Source organism: Nanorana parkeri, unplaced genomic scaffold (genome assembly GCF_000935625.1).
Source record: "Nanorana parkeri isolate BGI_ZX_2015 unplaced genomic scaffold, ASM93562v1 scaffold31, whole genome shotgun sequence".
NCBI lineage: Eukaryota > Metazoa > Chordata > Amphibia > Anura > Dicroglossidae > Nanorana > Nanorana parkeri.
Genome location: NW_017306299.1, coordinates 1,293,710 through 1,308,546, shown reverse-complemented (window position 1 = coordinate 1,308,546; position 14,837 = coordinate 1,293,710). Strand labels below are relative to the sequence as shown.

Here is a 14,837-nt window from a genome sequence, read left to right as displayed (position 1 = left end):
CCAATTCTTCTATAGGAGCATCCGCTAACTAATCCATCCCATATAGAGTCCCATCAGCATCTGCTCCCGGTCCCCACCATGTGTTCGCTACAACAATGACATCCCCCAAAATCTTCACTGTATGCAGATGTTTCCTCCTATATACACATTCATAAATCACATTTCATTCCAGAAATTCCAAGCATGGGAAAGTCCGCACTGGAATATTAACCTCCGGAAATATCTATCTATCCCTTTTGAATTTAGACTTTTTATTTGCTGAATGTAATTCCCCAACGCGTTTTGGGAGACAGTACAGCGGCCCCTTTCTTCAGGGCTGTAGAACTGTGATGGAAAAGGGGCTGATGAATACATTTAAGTCCACAGAATTTGTAGCAGCGGTTCACTTGCGTGGTTCCCACAAGCCCTTTTCCTGCTTCTTGGTGGTGTGGATGCTGCTCCTTGGTCCTAAAAAAAAAAAAATGGTCTACGCGTTTCACACCTAAAGGGGCTTCCTCAGGACCAATGATCAATGTAAACATAGTCGTTTTCCTGGTGGGCCCGTTTCTCCACGATGATACGTGACTGAGTTCTACACAAGTGTTCTATTGATCATTGGTCCAGAGGAAGCCCCCTTGGGGGTGAAACGCTTAGAGGAGGAGGGAGGAGGAACCAGGGAGGGCAAAATATAGGCAGATTAGACTTCAGCTTTAAAGGGGACCTGTCTCGTGTCACACACCGTCCATAATAATAGATTGCTTCTGTCACAGAGCTGGAATTTGTCACTGGCGTGTTATGTAGAGTTCAGAGTCCACGGCACGGAATGCTACAATGTGGTTACACTTTCTGCTTCATTAACCCCTGAGACCCCGGAGCTGTCCCTGCATCGGCCTTCTCTATGGAACGGGTGACACCGGCAAGCAGCCGGTTTGTCCAATGTCTTCATAGACGCAGACACGCTCACAGATTATAAAGGTGCCATAGGTCCATCTCTATGGTAATATTATGTTCATTAAAGGAGAACTATGGGGTCAGTGCTTTTCCCCATAGTTCTCCTAAGGGTAACGGGAGGACACAAACTAGCGTCCTCCCGTCACCCAAAGCTCAGTATACCGCGAGCTACAGCTCGCTATATATACTGAGACGGCGCAGCCGGAACGGATCCCAACAATTATGTCTGGATCCACCCAGCTGCGTGAGTGACAGCTGGCTCTGCCTACCTAGAGGCAGAGCCAGCTGTTCCCTCCCCGTCCGTTCCGCCAGTCAGCGCTGTAGGACCGGGGTGGGGGGAATCCCTGCAGGGAGCCGTGAGTGACAGTCACGGCTCTCTGTACGGATAGATCGAGAAGTGAGCGAGCACCGGTATGTGTTCGCTCACCTCCCGATCTACTGAGCCGACCTGTGACAGTCTCATTGTCACAGGTCGGCTAGAACTATGAGGTGAGTGAAAAGCACTCACCTCATAGTTCTCCTTTTTAAAGCAGAAAAACGAAAGAATATGCAAACCCAAAAACAAAACCTGTAACATGTTGGAGCTTCTCACTCCTCAGACGTGGCGGCTGCATTAGTTTCCTTATTTTTCAGGCAAATATATTTCCTGCTTATATACCCGATGATCCCGCCAGAAATCTTGTAGCTTCCTCTGCACTAAACTGAAATCTCACACATGATCCGCCTTCCCAGCTTTCTTCTGTAGACTACAACACTCCTCCCCCTATGTTATGGAGACGAGGAAAGGGGTGTTCTTTCTGTTTTCTCTCACACACACTCCCTCTCTTTCTTTCCCTCTCTCACCCCCTCTCTCTCTCTTTCCACCTCTCTCAGGAATGTCATGGAATCATGTAAATCTTGACGCTTGTGCAGTTTTTGGCTGTATTCAAAATGTCTGACACAGATCAGCCCCTGCTGCAGCCTCTCACCTTCTGACTTGTTACAATGTTGCAGTCTGATCACAGAGGGAGAGACTGAGGAAATGCTTCCTCCTGCCTGCAGCAGACTGATGACATCATCTCAGCCCAGGCCAAGTCACTGGACTGTCGCTCACTTACATGATAGAAGGTGGAGCTTGTCTGAAAATGTTCCTGTACATTGTGACATGTTAGGAATATATTCTTGCAGACATGTCAGGTTACTGGGAGGTTCACTTTAAGGATCGCAGGTCCTTCCTTTCACCTCCCAGATATTCCCTCCGTAAGACAATGGCTGCCTGGAATAGTTCATTCCTGGAGCCGGTTCTTGTTTTCCCAGAAGAATAGATGGAGGAGGAGTCCTGCAGTCAGTTTCTGAAAACATAGAACATTCTTTTTTGCCAAAATAATGGCTCCTCGGGGTACGGCTGTCCGGAACACTGTAATCATTAACTCTCGCCTGCCCGACTCATTTTCCTTTTTGTTTTCCTCTGTTCCTGCTGATCCGCATCGTGTCTCCCCGCGTTCCATTTTTATTAATCAAATACTTCTGCTGGTGCAGCACCTCAAGAGCTCTCAATGTGGAACAAACCTCTAAATACAAACATGAGTGACATGTATGGGAGCTGTCAAATTATTATTCCTGTCCATCCAGTGCTGAGATTCACACAGAACATCCAGCCCCGTGACCGGACTTTTCTCTGCTGCAGTAAAGCAAAACAGCCAGATCACCTTTCTGCCAGCAGCCTGTGCTTAGACAGTGAAGGAGCAGCAGCTGACTGATGAAGTCATCTCTTTGATCCTTCCTCCTGTCTGTGTGTCACGTACCATGGTGGAGTCTGAGGTGATAAGGGCGGCCTCCCTTGCCGATCCAGTCCCAGAGCCCCTGGATGCCTGAACAGGTGTGCAGGGACACGCAGTGGCACTGTAGGACATCATTGTGGCAGAGAAGGTCAGTCTTTGCATTGCCAACGGGTACTGGGCAGGAAGCAGGCACAGGAGAGGAAAACTAGGAAGCAGAATTCCAGAAGAGCCGAAGTCAGAACTAGCCGTGTTGTCAGCAGGCGAGCAGAGCAGTACCAGGTGGCCAACGTGAGCAAATAGGAACAAGCCGGGGTCGGTAACTTGCGGCAGGGAGGTACAAAGCAGCAGGCAGGAGTGACGGTCTATGAACAAGCGAGGGCCACAGTAATACAGAGTAGCAAGAAGACGGTCAAACAAGCCGGGTCAGTAACTGATGAACAATCAGGACACATGGGAAGGAAGTTCAGGTTCACTCAGCACCAGAGGCCTAAATATCTTGTAGGGCGCCAGAATTTGCATTATGTGGGCCTGCAAGTCAGCGCACGCGCTGGAACAAACGCGTGAACGTGTCTGTACAGAGGCCCATGGCCGGCCACGACCCTATGAGCCAAGTCAGGCGCATGCAGGAACACCCGTATCAGGACTCTGCCTTTGGCTTCTTGATGGTGTGTTTTTGTGAACACAGGGCACCTGATTGGCACCAAGTGCTGTTCTTCCCTCTCCCAGTCCTAGTGCTGCTGTACAGGGGCTTAGAAGAAGAAATCAAGAGAAACCAACACCCGAAATTTATTCAGAATATTCAGATTCCTTGTTCTCCCACTGGACTCAGTGGTTCAGTCTACTGGCCTGTAGTGATATTTGGGTCGGAAGAACCACTGAGAGAGTCAACAAATTGACTCTTCAGGAAGTGTCGGATTCTGAAGAGTCTTCATAGGATGATATCTCAATATCTGATATATTGGTCATACAGATCTAAATGTAATGGCAGACAGTTACTGTATTTATTACTCGCTGTCTCTTTTTCCTTCTCTTCTTCTCTGCATCTTCCCTTCCTTGCTTCTTCTCTTCTTCCCTTCTTCTCCTTCTCTTCTTCTCTGCTTCTTCTCATCTTCTCCTTCTCTTCTTCCCTTCCTTGCTTCTTCTCTTCTTCCCTTCTTCTCCTTCTCTTCTTCTCTGCTTCTTCTCGTCTTCTCCTTCTCTTCTTCCCTTCCTTGCTTCTTCCCTTCTTCTCCTTCTCTTATTCCCTTCCTTGCTTCTTCCCTTCTTCTCCTTCTCTTCTTCTCTGCTTCGCTTCTTCCCTTCCTTGCTTCTTCTCTTTTTTTTTCCCTTCTCTGCTTCTTTTCTTCTTCTCCTCCTTCTCCTTCTCCTTCTCCTTCTCCTTCTCCTTCTCCTTCTTCTTCTTCTTCTTCTTCTTCTTCTCCTTCTTCTCCTTCTCTTCTTCCCTTCTCTGCTTCTACCTGTCTTTGTTTTTTATTTGCTTCTTCTTGTCTTCTCTTCTTGCTTTTGTTCTGCTTCTTTTCTTCTTCCCTTCTGCTCCTTCTCTTCTTTCCTTCTGCTCTGCTTTTTCCCCTCTGCTCTTCTCGTCCTCTTCTCTGCTTTTTCCCTTCTGCTCTTCTCGTCCTCTGCTCTGCTTTTTCCCTTCTGCTCTTCTCGTCCTCTTCTCTGCGTTTCCCCTTCTGCTCTTCTCGTCCTCTTCTCTGCGTTTCCCCTTCTGCTCTTCTCGTCCTCTTCTCTGCTTTTTCCCTTCTGCTCTGCTTCTTCACTTCTTCCCTTTTTAAACTCTTATTCTCATCCATAAATTACCCTGGAATATAATCTCACTTCAGGGGTTCTAGGGTGCACTACCATGTTAGTAAACCGATCATCTTTAGATCTGGCAATGCCAGAAAGTAAGACCTCTGCACAGCAAATTGCAGTTGTGTCATTGTGTTGTCTCTCCCAGGCTTGGCCCGCTGTGCAGGGGATTGGGGGAATATGAAGATAGTTTCAGGCAGGTTATAAGATATAGTTATTGATATTTGTTTAATGAATATGTAACAAGGTGGTTTTGTATCATATTTGCCCAGAGTTCCGCTGTAAGAATATGTATTTTCCATACACTCACATTCGTCCTCTCGTACATCATAAATATCGCAGACCCTATACGCCCGGAATGCTTTACATATTTGACACCTTCCCGGTATTTCGGAGGGCCCTGCGATGGAATTTTATCTTCTGCGTTTTCCACATGTAGATGGATGAATTTTCCTCTGTTCAGTGTCAGTTTGTTGCTGTGGCCCCTGGAACCCGGCAGCTTGGACAAGCAAAACGAAAGGTGCGCGCCCCTCCAATCTGAACATTTGAATGAGCTGTAAAGTCCCAGCTTGCACTCTCCTGTTATGACATCAGCAGTGTAATAGGAATACATATTAGAGTTGTTTCTGATAATACAATCAAAGCTTACTGGAAACAATCCCTTTTTATATAGTGAGTGCTGCCTTCCATCTGCCCATCACTTCCACCAACTTCCTGGATTCCCAGGGTGCTTTGCGTCTCTTTCCCTGCTGCTTGATGTGATGTACTCTCCATTTCTCAAGATTACATATTCCATCATGCATTGCTTCCAGCAAGCAGTGATAATGTCACATTGTTCAGACGTTGGGTTGTAGTCCAGAAGGCAGCTCTGTGAGAGTGGTGACACCAGGAAGTGTGTATTCACAGCGCTGAGTGAAATTATAGAGAGAGAGAGCGCGCGCAACTGAAGCAAAGCCTTTTTTTCTACTTTTTTTTTAGTGTTGGATGGAGCAGAGAGGGATTAGCACTCCTGCCAGGTTTCTATTGCTGTCTGTGCCCCCATTATTGAGATTCACTCCCTCTATTGTCCTGGTGACCTTTATAACTGAAAGTGAAAGAAAATCCCGAATCTTGAGTTGTCATCAGAAGAGGAACAGATGGGAAATCTTCTAATGAGGACACTAGTTCTGGTGACACTGCTGACCAGCAGGGATTTCCCCCTTTTGGGGGCTAGTTCACACTGTAACTGCATCAGAACTGAGTGCGTCTGCGCAGCTGCGGTGCAATGAAGTTTGACGCATTTTTTTTATTTTTAGCTTAAAATGGGCTTTCCAGGTGCAGTCCAGTGCATTTGCATGTGTTCCGTTGTGATCAGGTGCAGCTACAATGCGCAGGATTTTTTCTGACTGCATCGGAACGGACTGCACTGGTTTAAACAGAGCACCAGAGAGCCCATAGGAAAGCATTGTGACGCGATTTTGATGCAGCTGCCAAACTGAACTAACTCCGTCACAACTGCATCTGATGTGAACTACCCCTGAGGGATTTCCTCTCACTTCCTGTTGTGGCTCTTGGACAGGAAGTGAAGAGAAATCTTTCTAATTGGACACAGATTAATGGGAGCTGAGAGGGGTTATAACCCTCCATTACTCTATCCAAAATGAAGAAAAAGTTTTGGCTTTAGTTCTACTTCAAGATTTAACCTGCAGGCAGACACTTCTTATACATGGAAATCTTTATTAGGTGGTAAGAAGATTAATAAAAATGATTATAAAGGTAATCGGCTAATTACAAATCTGTCCATTGCGAGCTTTCTGCACCTCGGGGGTTCCTCCATCAGATGTATTTCCAAAATCAGCAGCAAATACTTAGACGTATCTAACAATCAGTAATTGTTTCTAAACCAACACAACGTTTTTGGATTGCTATGCTGTTGTCCTCTAGATCAGGGGTTGGCAACTCAGGCCCTCCAGCTGTTGTGGAACTACAGGTCCCATGAGGCATTGCAAGACTGGCAGTTACAGGTATGACTTGCAGGCATGATGGGATTTGCAGTTAAAGCACAGCTGGAGTTGCCCGCCCCTGTTCTAGACCGTTTGATGTATGGTTCGGATCTCTAGGTGGGCTGGATATTAACGTTTGAATGTGTCCTTTCTGTCTTCTCAGGTATCTTCTAGAACAGGACTTTCCAGGGATGAGGATAGGACCGGAACCCACCACAGACTCCTTTATAGCAGTAATGCAGGGCGACGTCGAGGGGGTCATCCCAGGCAACGCGCTAGTGGTGGACCCCAAGAAACCGTTCCGAAAATTGAATGCTTTTGGGAACGCCTTCCTGAACAGGTGAGAGGTTTCTAGATGTGTCATCACTTCCACCAGAGGAGACCTGGTTGGGAAACTAAGAACCGGCCATACATGTTACCACCGGAGTGTACAAGCTCGTTCAAGCTCACTGTACATGATACAATCTTTGTACAAGTTCCGTAAGATCTACCATAACTATGTCAAATCAGTCCGGCAGACCCTTGCATGGCATTGGTTATTGGTCGAGCAAAGGGAGATTGTACGGTTATACTGTATAGTGCAGCCTTTCTAAACCAGTGTGCCGGGGCACCCTTTGGTGCCTTCTGGATTCCTCGTGGTACCTCGTAATTTGGGATGGTAGGGCTCTGCTATGAAGGGTGACTGAGGATAGCCTGCGATATAGGATGTTTATTATTGTAAGAATCTGCAGTAATGATGTATCTGGTCTGACAGGCTGGGTGAGGGTAGCAGTAAAGATACAGGAACCAAGCTGTGATCGGCATTTGTAGATCCCGGTGTCCGCTGCATGTATCCCAATATTAGGAATTGGCTTTGTACTGAGCGTTGTCCACACGCCCCTTCTCTAATGTGCTGCCAAACTCCTGGACAATACAGAGCAAGGCGGTGAAAGCCTGAGAGCAATATCTGCGTTCCCCGGAGAGTACTGAGCACTCTGCACATGGAGTAACATGGAGATATCCGACCCCAGATTACAGGAGAGAGGAAGAAGACTCCAGAGACTAGAGGCCATTACTAATACCCACCATCTGCTTTAAAGGGAAAGTACAATGAGTATTTAATGAGGGCTGAGTATACTGTATACTGCTCTGGTTTGGGGCTGAACAGAAAAAAAAACACATTCTTTTTCTATTTTCACCCCTAGTCCAAAGCGAGCACTTAGTGCTGAGGTGTCCCCACTGCAAGGGTTCATTTTTTTAAAATCCCGGAGTTCTTGTTTTAAACATTCTACAATCATAACAAAGTTTATACTCTTTGGTAGGGATAAGCTCTCTCTTATAGCAGTAGGTGTGCTCAGTCTGGTCCTCAGTAGGGATAAGCTCTCTCTTATAGCAGTAGGTGTGCTCAGTAAGGTCTTCGGTAGGGATTAGCTCCCTCTTATAGCAGTAGGTGTGCTCAGTCAGGTCCTCGGTAGGGATGAGCGCTCTCTTAAAGCAGTAGGTGTGCTCAGTCAGGTCTTTGGTAGGGATTAGCTCCCTCTTATAGCAGTAGGTGTGCTCAGTCGGGTCCTTGGTAGGGATGAGCTCTCTCTTAAAGCAGTAGGTGTGCTCAGTCAGGTCTTTGGTAGGGATTAGCTCCCTCTTATAGCAGTAGGTGTGCTCAGTTTGGTCTTCGGTAGGGATGAGCTCCCTCTTATAGCAGTAGGTGTGCTCAGTCAGGTCTTCTGTAGGGATGAGCGCTCTCTTATAGCAGTAGGTGTGCTCAGTCTGGTCTTCGGTAGGAATGAGCTCTCTCTTATAGCAGTAGGTGTGCTCAGTCAGGTCTTTGGTAGGGATTAGCTCCCTCTTATAGCAGTAGGTGTGCTCAGTCGGGTCCTTGGTAGGGATGAGCTCTCTCTTAAAGCAGTAGGTGTGCTCAGTCAGGTCTTTGGTAGGGATTAGCTCCCTCTTATAGCAGTAGGTGTGCTCAGTTTGGTCTTCGGTAGGGATGAGCTCCCTCTTATAGCAGTAGGTGTGCTCAGTCAGGTCTTCTGTAGGGATGAGCGCTCTCTTATAGCAGTAGGTGTGCTCAGTCTGGTCTTCAGTAGGAATGAGCTCTCTCTTAAAGCAGTAGGTGTGCTCAGTCAGGTCTTTGGTAGGGATTAGCTCCCTCTTATAGCAGTAGGTGTGCTCAGTTTGGTCTTCGGTAGGGATGAGCTCCCTCTTATAGCAGTAGGTGTGCTCAGTCAGGTCTTCGGTAGGGATGAGCTCTCTCTTATAGCAGTAGGCGTGCTCAGTCAGGTCTTCTGTAGGGATGAGCGCTCTCTTATAGCAGTAGGTGTGCTCAGTCTGGTCTTCAGTAGGAATGAGCTCTCTCTTAAAGCAGTAGGTGTGCTCAGTCAGGTCTTTGGTAGGGATTAGCTCCCTCTTATAGCAGTAGGTGTGCTCAGTCTGGTCTTCGGTAGGGATGAGCTCTCTCTTATAGCAGTAGGCGTGCTCAGTCTGGTCCTCGGTAGGGATGAACTCTCTCTTATAGCAGTAGGTGTAGAAAAAAAAGTAGGTCTACTTACACGAATCTCAGAGCCGCGTGCCCTTAGACCAGTCCCTTCCACCTCGCCCCCTTCCACTGCAGCGGTCTAAGGTCCCCGAGTTATCACTTTCAATACACATTGTTTAGGATGTGAGGATGCCGAGGGACGCTTGAGGGAGCACTGTGACCGCCATCCGGTTTTGAGGTTCTGGTTAGTGCAACTTTTGCCGTGCAGGAGAAGCGCCACTGCAAGGGTTAATATTTTTCCCTGGAGTTCTCCTTTAACAGGCCAAAGGGTGCAATAAAAAGAAGTCCATTATGGGGGTTTACAAACACTTCATATTGCAGTAGGACTTCCTGATAAAGTCCCCAGAGCTGTACAGGTTGTAGAGACGTCAGGGGGTTGAGTCGCCCTTCGTGGGCCTGGTGTGAATTTTCACAGCTATGTTCTGATTATGGGACAGGGAAGTGTGAGGTCAGGTTCAGAGATGGCGAATGCTCAGCCAATCTCCATCCTACATAGCGGGAATATTTGTGCTGTAAGTTCTAATTAAATGTCAGTGAACTCGGGGTCCACCCCGCCTATGTACGACCTGTATGCTAGTGTGCCAAGCCTTCCTTATACATTTCAGCTCCATCCTGTCTCTGTATTGCTGGTCTACTAATTTCTTTACTTGTTTGTTCTGCTCATTAACCCCCTCCTGCCCAGCCTCCCACACTATGTGTCCTGCTCATTATAATCCCCTCCATTCCGTCCTCCCGCAGGATGTGTCCCGCACATTAATCCCCTCCATTCCGTCCTCCCGCAGGATGTGTCCCGCACATTAATCCCCTCCGTTCCATCCTCCCCGCAGGATGTGTCCCGCACATTAATCCCCTCCGTTCCATCCTCCCCGCAGGATGTGTCCCGCACATTAATCCCCTCCTCTCCATCCTCCCGCAGGATGTGTCCCGCACATTAATCCCGATGTGTCCCGCACATTAATCCCCTCCTCTCCATCCTCCCGCAGGATGTGTCCCGCACATTAATCCCCTCCTCTCCATCCTCCCGCAGGATGTGTCCCGCACATTAATCCCCTCCTCCCCATCCTCCCGCAGGGTGTGTTCCGCACATTAATCCCCCCCTCTCCATCCTCCCCGCCTATGTATGACTTGTGTGCTAGTGTGCCAAGCCAGTTTATTTTAATTTAATTTATTATTCTTTTTTTTTTAGCCTAGAAAGTATTTATTTTTAGCTGAACATTTTCAGACAGAACTCTTAATTCACAGCTGAAACACATATGCAGGAGATGTTTTGCCTGCCAAAGGATTTGTATTTCTGCTGTATAGCCCCACTGCAGAGCACAACTCTGCCTGGCAGGACAGTAGACCTGATTTTCTCTGCTGCAGGCCAGAAACACTTACAGGTCTGGTCCTTCCCCCAGGCAGGTAATAGACAGAGAAGCAGCAGGCTGATGAGCTTATCTCTGTGTTACTCTGCTTTCTCCTCCTATCAGCATGCACCTGAGGACTGCATCGCAACTGATTGGCTCCTTGTCCTACCTCTCCATGTCCCAGTCCGAGCTCTGCTGTACACGGAATGTAAGAGGCTGGTACCAGGTCGAATTCAGACAGTTACACTGCTTACATTTAAAAACAACACTTTAAATGATGTATCCATGAGAACAGAATTTCATTATTTGTGACTTTTATATTTGCCTGGAGTTCGTCTTTGAATGGCAACATAACTGCCTTAAAGGAGAACTATGGTGTCAGGGCTTTTCCCCATAGTTCTCCTAAGGGTAACGGGAGGACATAAACTAGCGTCCTCCCATCACCCAAAGCTCAGTATACCGCGAGCTACAGCTCATTATATAATGAGACCGCCGCAGCCGGGACAGACCCCGACATTACTGTCTGGATCCACCCAGCTGCGTGAGTGACAGCTGCCTCTGCCTATCTAGAGGCAGAGCCAGCTGTACCCGCCCCCGTCCGTTCCTCCAGTCAGCGCTGGCGGATCGGAGAGGGGAGGGGGGGAATCCCTGCAGGGAACCGTGAGTGACAGTCACGGCTCTCTGTAGGGAGATGATCGAGAAGTGAGCGAGCGCCGGTATGTGTTCTCTCACTTCCCGATCTATTGAGCCGACGTGTGACAGTTACATTGTCACAGGTCGGCTAGAACTATGAGGTGAGTGATTTTCACTCGCCTCATAGTTCTCCTTTAATTGCTTTTTGTTTTTCTTTATTTAGTAAAGGTAACAGAACCTGAACTTTGAGCCCACAAAATGTCAATTTATTAATGTTTTCACCCAAGATTCATACATTTTTTCTCACCCAGGATGTGCACGTGTTTCCAGTTAGAGTCCCGGGCGACAGTTGTATGAATCTTCAGTGAACATTGTGGGAATCTTGGGTGAAAACATATAAAAATAGACCCCTAAGTGAAAGCCATGTTTGTGGCTGGTTTTCATTCCGGTGCTCTTGTGGAGCAGAAGCCTCGTCTCGCGGAGCGTGATCGCGTTCCAGATTTTCTGTCAGTTTATAATTTCACACTTGGAACAAACACTGCATGGCAAATATGTTCCACAAACACAGCCAGAGTGAAAACAAAGCCGTGTTTACAGAGTATGTTTATTCCGACACGTCGTCTGTTCTCTGAGCTAAAACTCTCCCAGTTATGTCCAACAAAAAGACCAGCAATCGTGATACCCGGACCCCGGGGTCCAATACAAAGCAACTAGAGTATTCCTGGAGAGGAGAGTTATAGAGGAAGGAGCAGAGTCCTCCAGCAGAGTATTTCAGGAGAGGAGAGTTATAGAGGAAGGAGCAGAGTCCTCCAGCAGTGCAGAGTATTTCAGGAGAGGAGAGTTATATAGAGGAAGGAGCAGAGTCCTCCAGCAGAGTATTTCAGGAGAGGAGAGTTATATAAAGGAAGGAGCAGAGTCCTCCAGCAGAGTATTTCAGGAGAGGAGAGTTATATAAAGGAAGGAGCAGAGTCCTCCAGCAGAGCAGAGTATTTCAGGAGAGGAGAGTTATAGAGGAAGGAGCAGAGTCCTCCAGCAGAGCAGAGTATTTCAGGAGAGGAGAGTTATAGAGGAAGGAGCAGAGTCCTCCAGCAGAGCAGAGTATTTCAGGAGAGGAGAGTTATAGAGGAAGGAGCAGAGTCCTCCAGCAGAGTATTTCAGGAGAGGAGAGTATAGGTGCCCATACACCTGACGATTATTGTATGATAATTGCGGGTGATCCAGCGATCGTACGATAATCGTAAGGTGTATGGGCAGCGTGCGACCGCATTTACTGTACGGTCGCACGATTTTCGTATAACGAGCACATTAGAAAACCCGCTGGAAATTGTACGATTTTCGCCGGGTTGGTAGCGCGATCGCAAGACGAAAGCCGCACGGGCCGAGGTGCGCAAGGGCACACTGCCTGCAGTGCAACCATTGCAATCATCTGCAAGCCCTCCCCTCAGCGGGGAGAACTGGCAATGATCGCAAGTACGATCTGCCTGTCCAAGATGGGCAGATCGTACAAACTTTTAATCACCTTACAACCATCGCACAACGAAGTCGTGTGATGGTTGTAAGGTGTATGGCCACCTTTTAGATAGATGAAGGAGCAGAGTCCTCCAGCAGAGCAGAGTATTCCAGGTGAGGAGAGTTGGATAGAGGAAGGAGCAGAGTCCTCCAGCGAGCAGAGTATTCCAGGAGAGGAGAGTTGGATAGAGGAAGGAGCAGAGTCCTCCAGCGAGCAGAGTATTCCAGGAGAGGAGAGTTGGATAGAGGAAGGAGCAGAGTCCTCCAGCGAGCAGAGTATTCCAGGAGAGGAGAGTTGGATAGAGGAAGGAGCAGAGTCCTCCAGCGAGCAGAGTATTCCAGGAGAGGAGAGTTGGATAGAGGAAGGAGCAGAGTCCTCCAGCGAGCAGAGTATTCCAGGAGAGGAGAGTTGGATAGAGGAAGGAGCAGAGTCCTCCAGCGAGCAGAGTATTCCAGGAGAGGAGAGTTGGATAGAGGAAGGAGCAGAGTCCTCCAGCGAGCAGAGTATTCCAGGAGAGGAGAGTTGGATAGAGGAAGGAGCAGAGTCCTCCAGCGAGCAGAGTATTCCAGGAGAGGAGAGTTGGATAGAGGAAGGAGCAGAGTCCTCCAGCGAGCAGAGTATTCCAGGAGAGGAGAGTTGGATAGAGGAAGGAGCAGAGTCCTCCAGCAGTGCAGAGTATTCCAGGTGAGGACAGTGATAGAGGAAGGAGCAGAGTCCTCCAGCGAGCAGAGTATTCCAGGAGAGGAGAGTTGGATAGAAGAAGGAATAGAGTCCTCCAGCACACTACACAGGTGATTATCCGCGCTTACGGCGATATCCCAACTATATCCCACCCTACATGACCTCAGCAGTGAAAAGGGAGCTAAATGACTCCTCCACCCACTTTAAACAATAACATACACCGCGCAATCTCCAGCCCTCCGATAGACCTTGTTCTGTGATTATCAGATAGAAGTGCTCTCCATTCATTCAATGTAAGTCACAATACACATCAAATACTCCACCAAATGCAATAACATCATATCGTGTCCATAGAATATATGTCATAGACCTGCGAGGAAACGTGATCATTACAGAATGATTCACAAATCATTCATCTGAACCAAGAGATCCATAATCCACTGTGACTGCTTTTGATTCACTCCGACGTGAAGTGCTTCCCAGTGATACACCTCCGTGTGCACACGCACCACATCATCCAGACCACAAATAATGCTCTATTAACGCTCCGTATACTCCTTTTGGAGAGTTATATAAAGGCAAGACAGGAGATATTGGGAGCCCGTGTTTTGGTCGGGTCACATGGAAATGAATATGTAAAGGAAATGTGATCGGGTGACCGGCTAGAGAATACAGCAAAGTCTGCAATACAATATATTATCAAGTGTTACATTCCATGTCATTTCCTCTGTTGTATGCCGTACAGAGGTTGTGTGTGATCTCTGTTGTCTTGCGTCTGCTGTGTAAAAAATAAACAATGCATGGGATAAGAGGGAGAAAAGAGAATTTTTTTAGGAGAGGAGCGTTGGATGGAAGAAGGAGCAGAGCCCTCCAGCAGAGCAGAGTATATCAGGAGAGGAGAGTTATAGAGGAAGGAGCAGAGTCCTCCAGCAGTGCAGAGTATATCAGGAGAGGAGAGTTATATAGAGGAAGGAGCAGAGTCCTCCAGCAGTGCAGAGTATATCAGGAGAGGAGCATTAGATAGAGGAAGGAGCAGAGTCCTCCAGCAGTGCAGAGTATATCAGGAGAGGAGAGTTATATAGAGGAAGGAGCAGAGTCCTCCAGCAGAGCAGAGTATATCAGGAGAGGAGAGTTATAGAGGAAGGAGCAGAGTCCTCCAGCTAGCAGAGTATATTAGGAGAGGAGCATTAGATAGAGGAAGGAGCAGAGCCCTCCAGCAGAGCAGAGTATATCAGGAGAGGAGAGTTATATAATGGAAGGAGCAGAGTCCTCCAGCAGTGCATAGTATTTCAGGAGAGGAGAGTTAGATAGAGGAAGGAGCAGCGTCCTCCAGCAGAGCAGATTTGGGATGCGATGCTTCTTTCCTAACTGGCGAACACCCGGTTGCCACCATTGGACAGGTGACCCCAAAATGACTGACAGTCATTTTGGTGTCGCCCCCTATGAAAACTCGGGCACTCAGTTATGGACTGAGACCCCGACAGTTTCAGGAGAGAGGAGAGGACCTGGCGGCAAATCTTATCCCGCCAGGTGAACGTCCCTTCCTCTCTCTCCAAGATGGCCGCCGGCAGGCGTCAATAAGGCCACCGCGCATGCGCGATGACATCACCGCGCATTCGCGCAGCAACATCATGAGCATCGACGTCACGGCGGGGGGGCGGCTGGTCTCCGCCCCTGGGGGACACC

At 48.1% G+C, this 14,837-nt stretch overlaps 1 protein-coding gene across 1 annotated transcript in view; it reads left to right on the top strand.

Annotated features, from left to right (window-relative positions):
- EHD3 (EH domain containing 3) overlaps positions 1 to 14,837 on the top strand; it is a 53,125-nt gene that overhangs the window by 8,292 nt on the left and 29,996 nt on the right. The window contains exon 2 of the mRNA XM_018568417.1: positions 6,630 to 6,806. Within this exon, the coding sequence (XP_018423919.1) occupies positions 6,630 to 6,806 (177 nt within the window). The remainder of the gene's footprint in view (positions 1 to 6,629; positions 6,807 to 14,837) is intronic.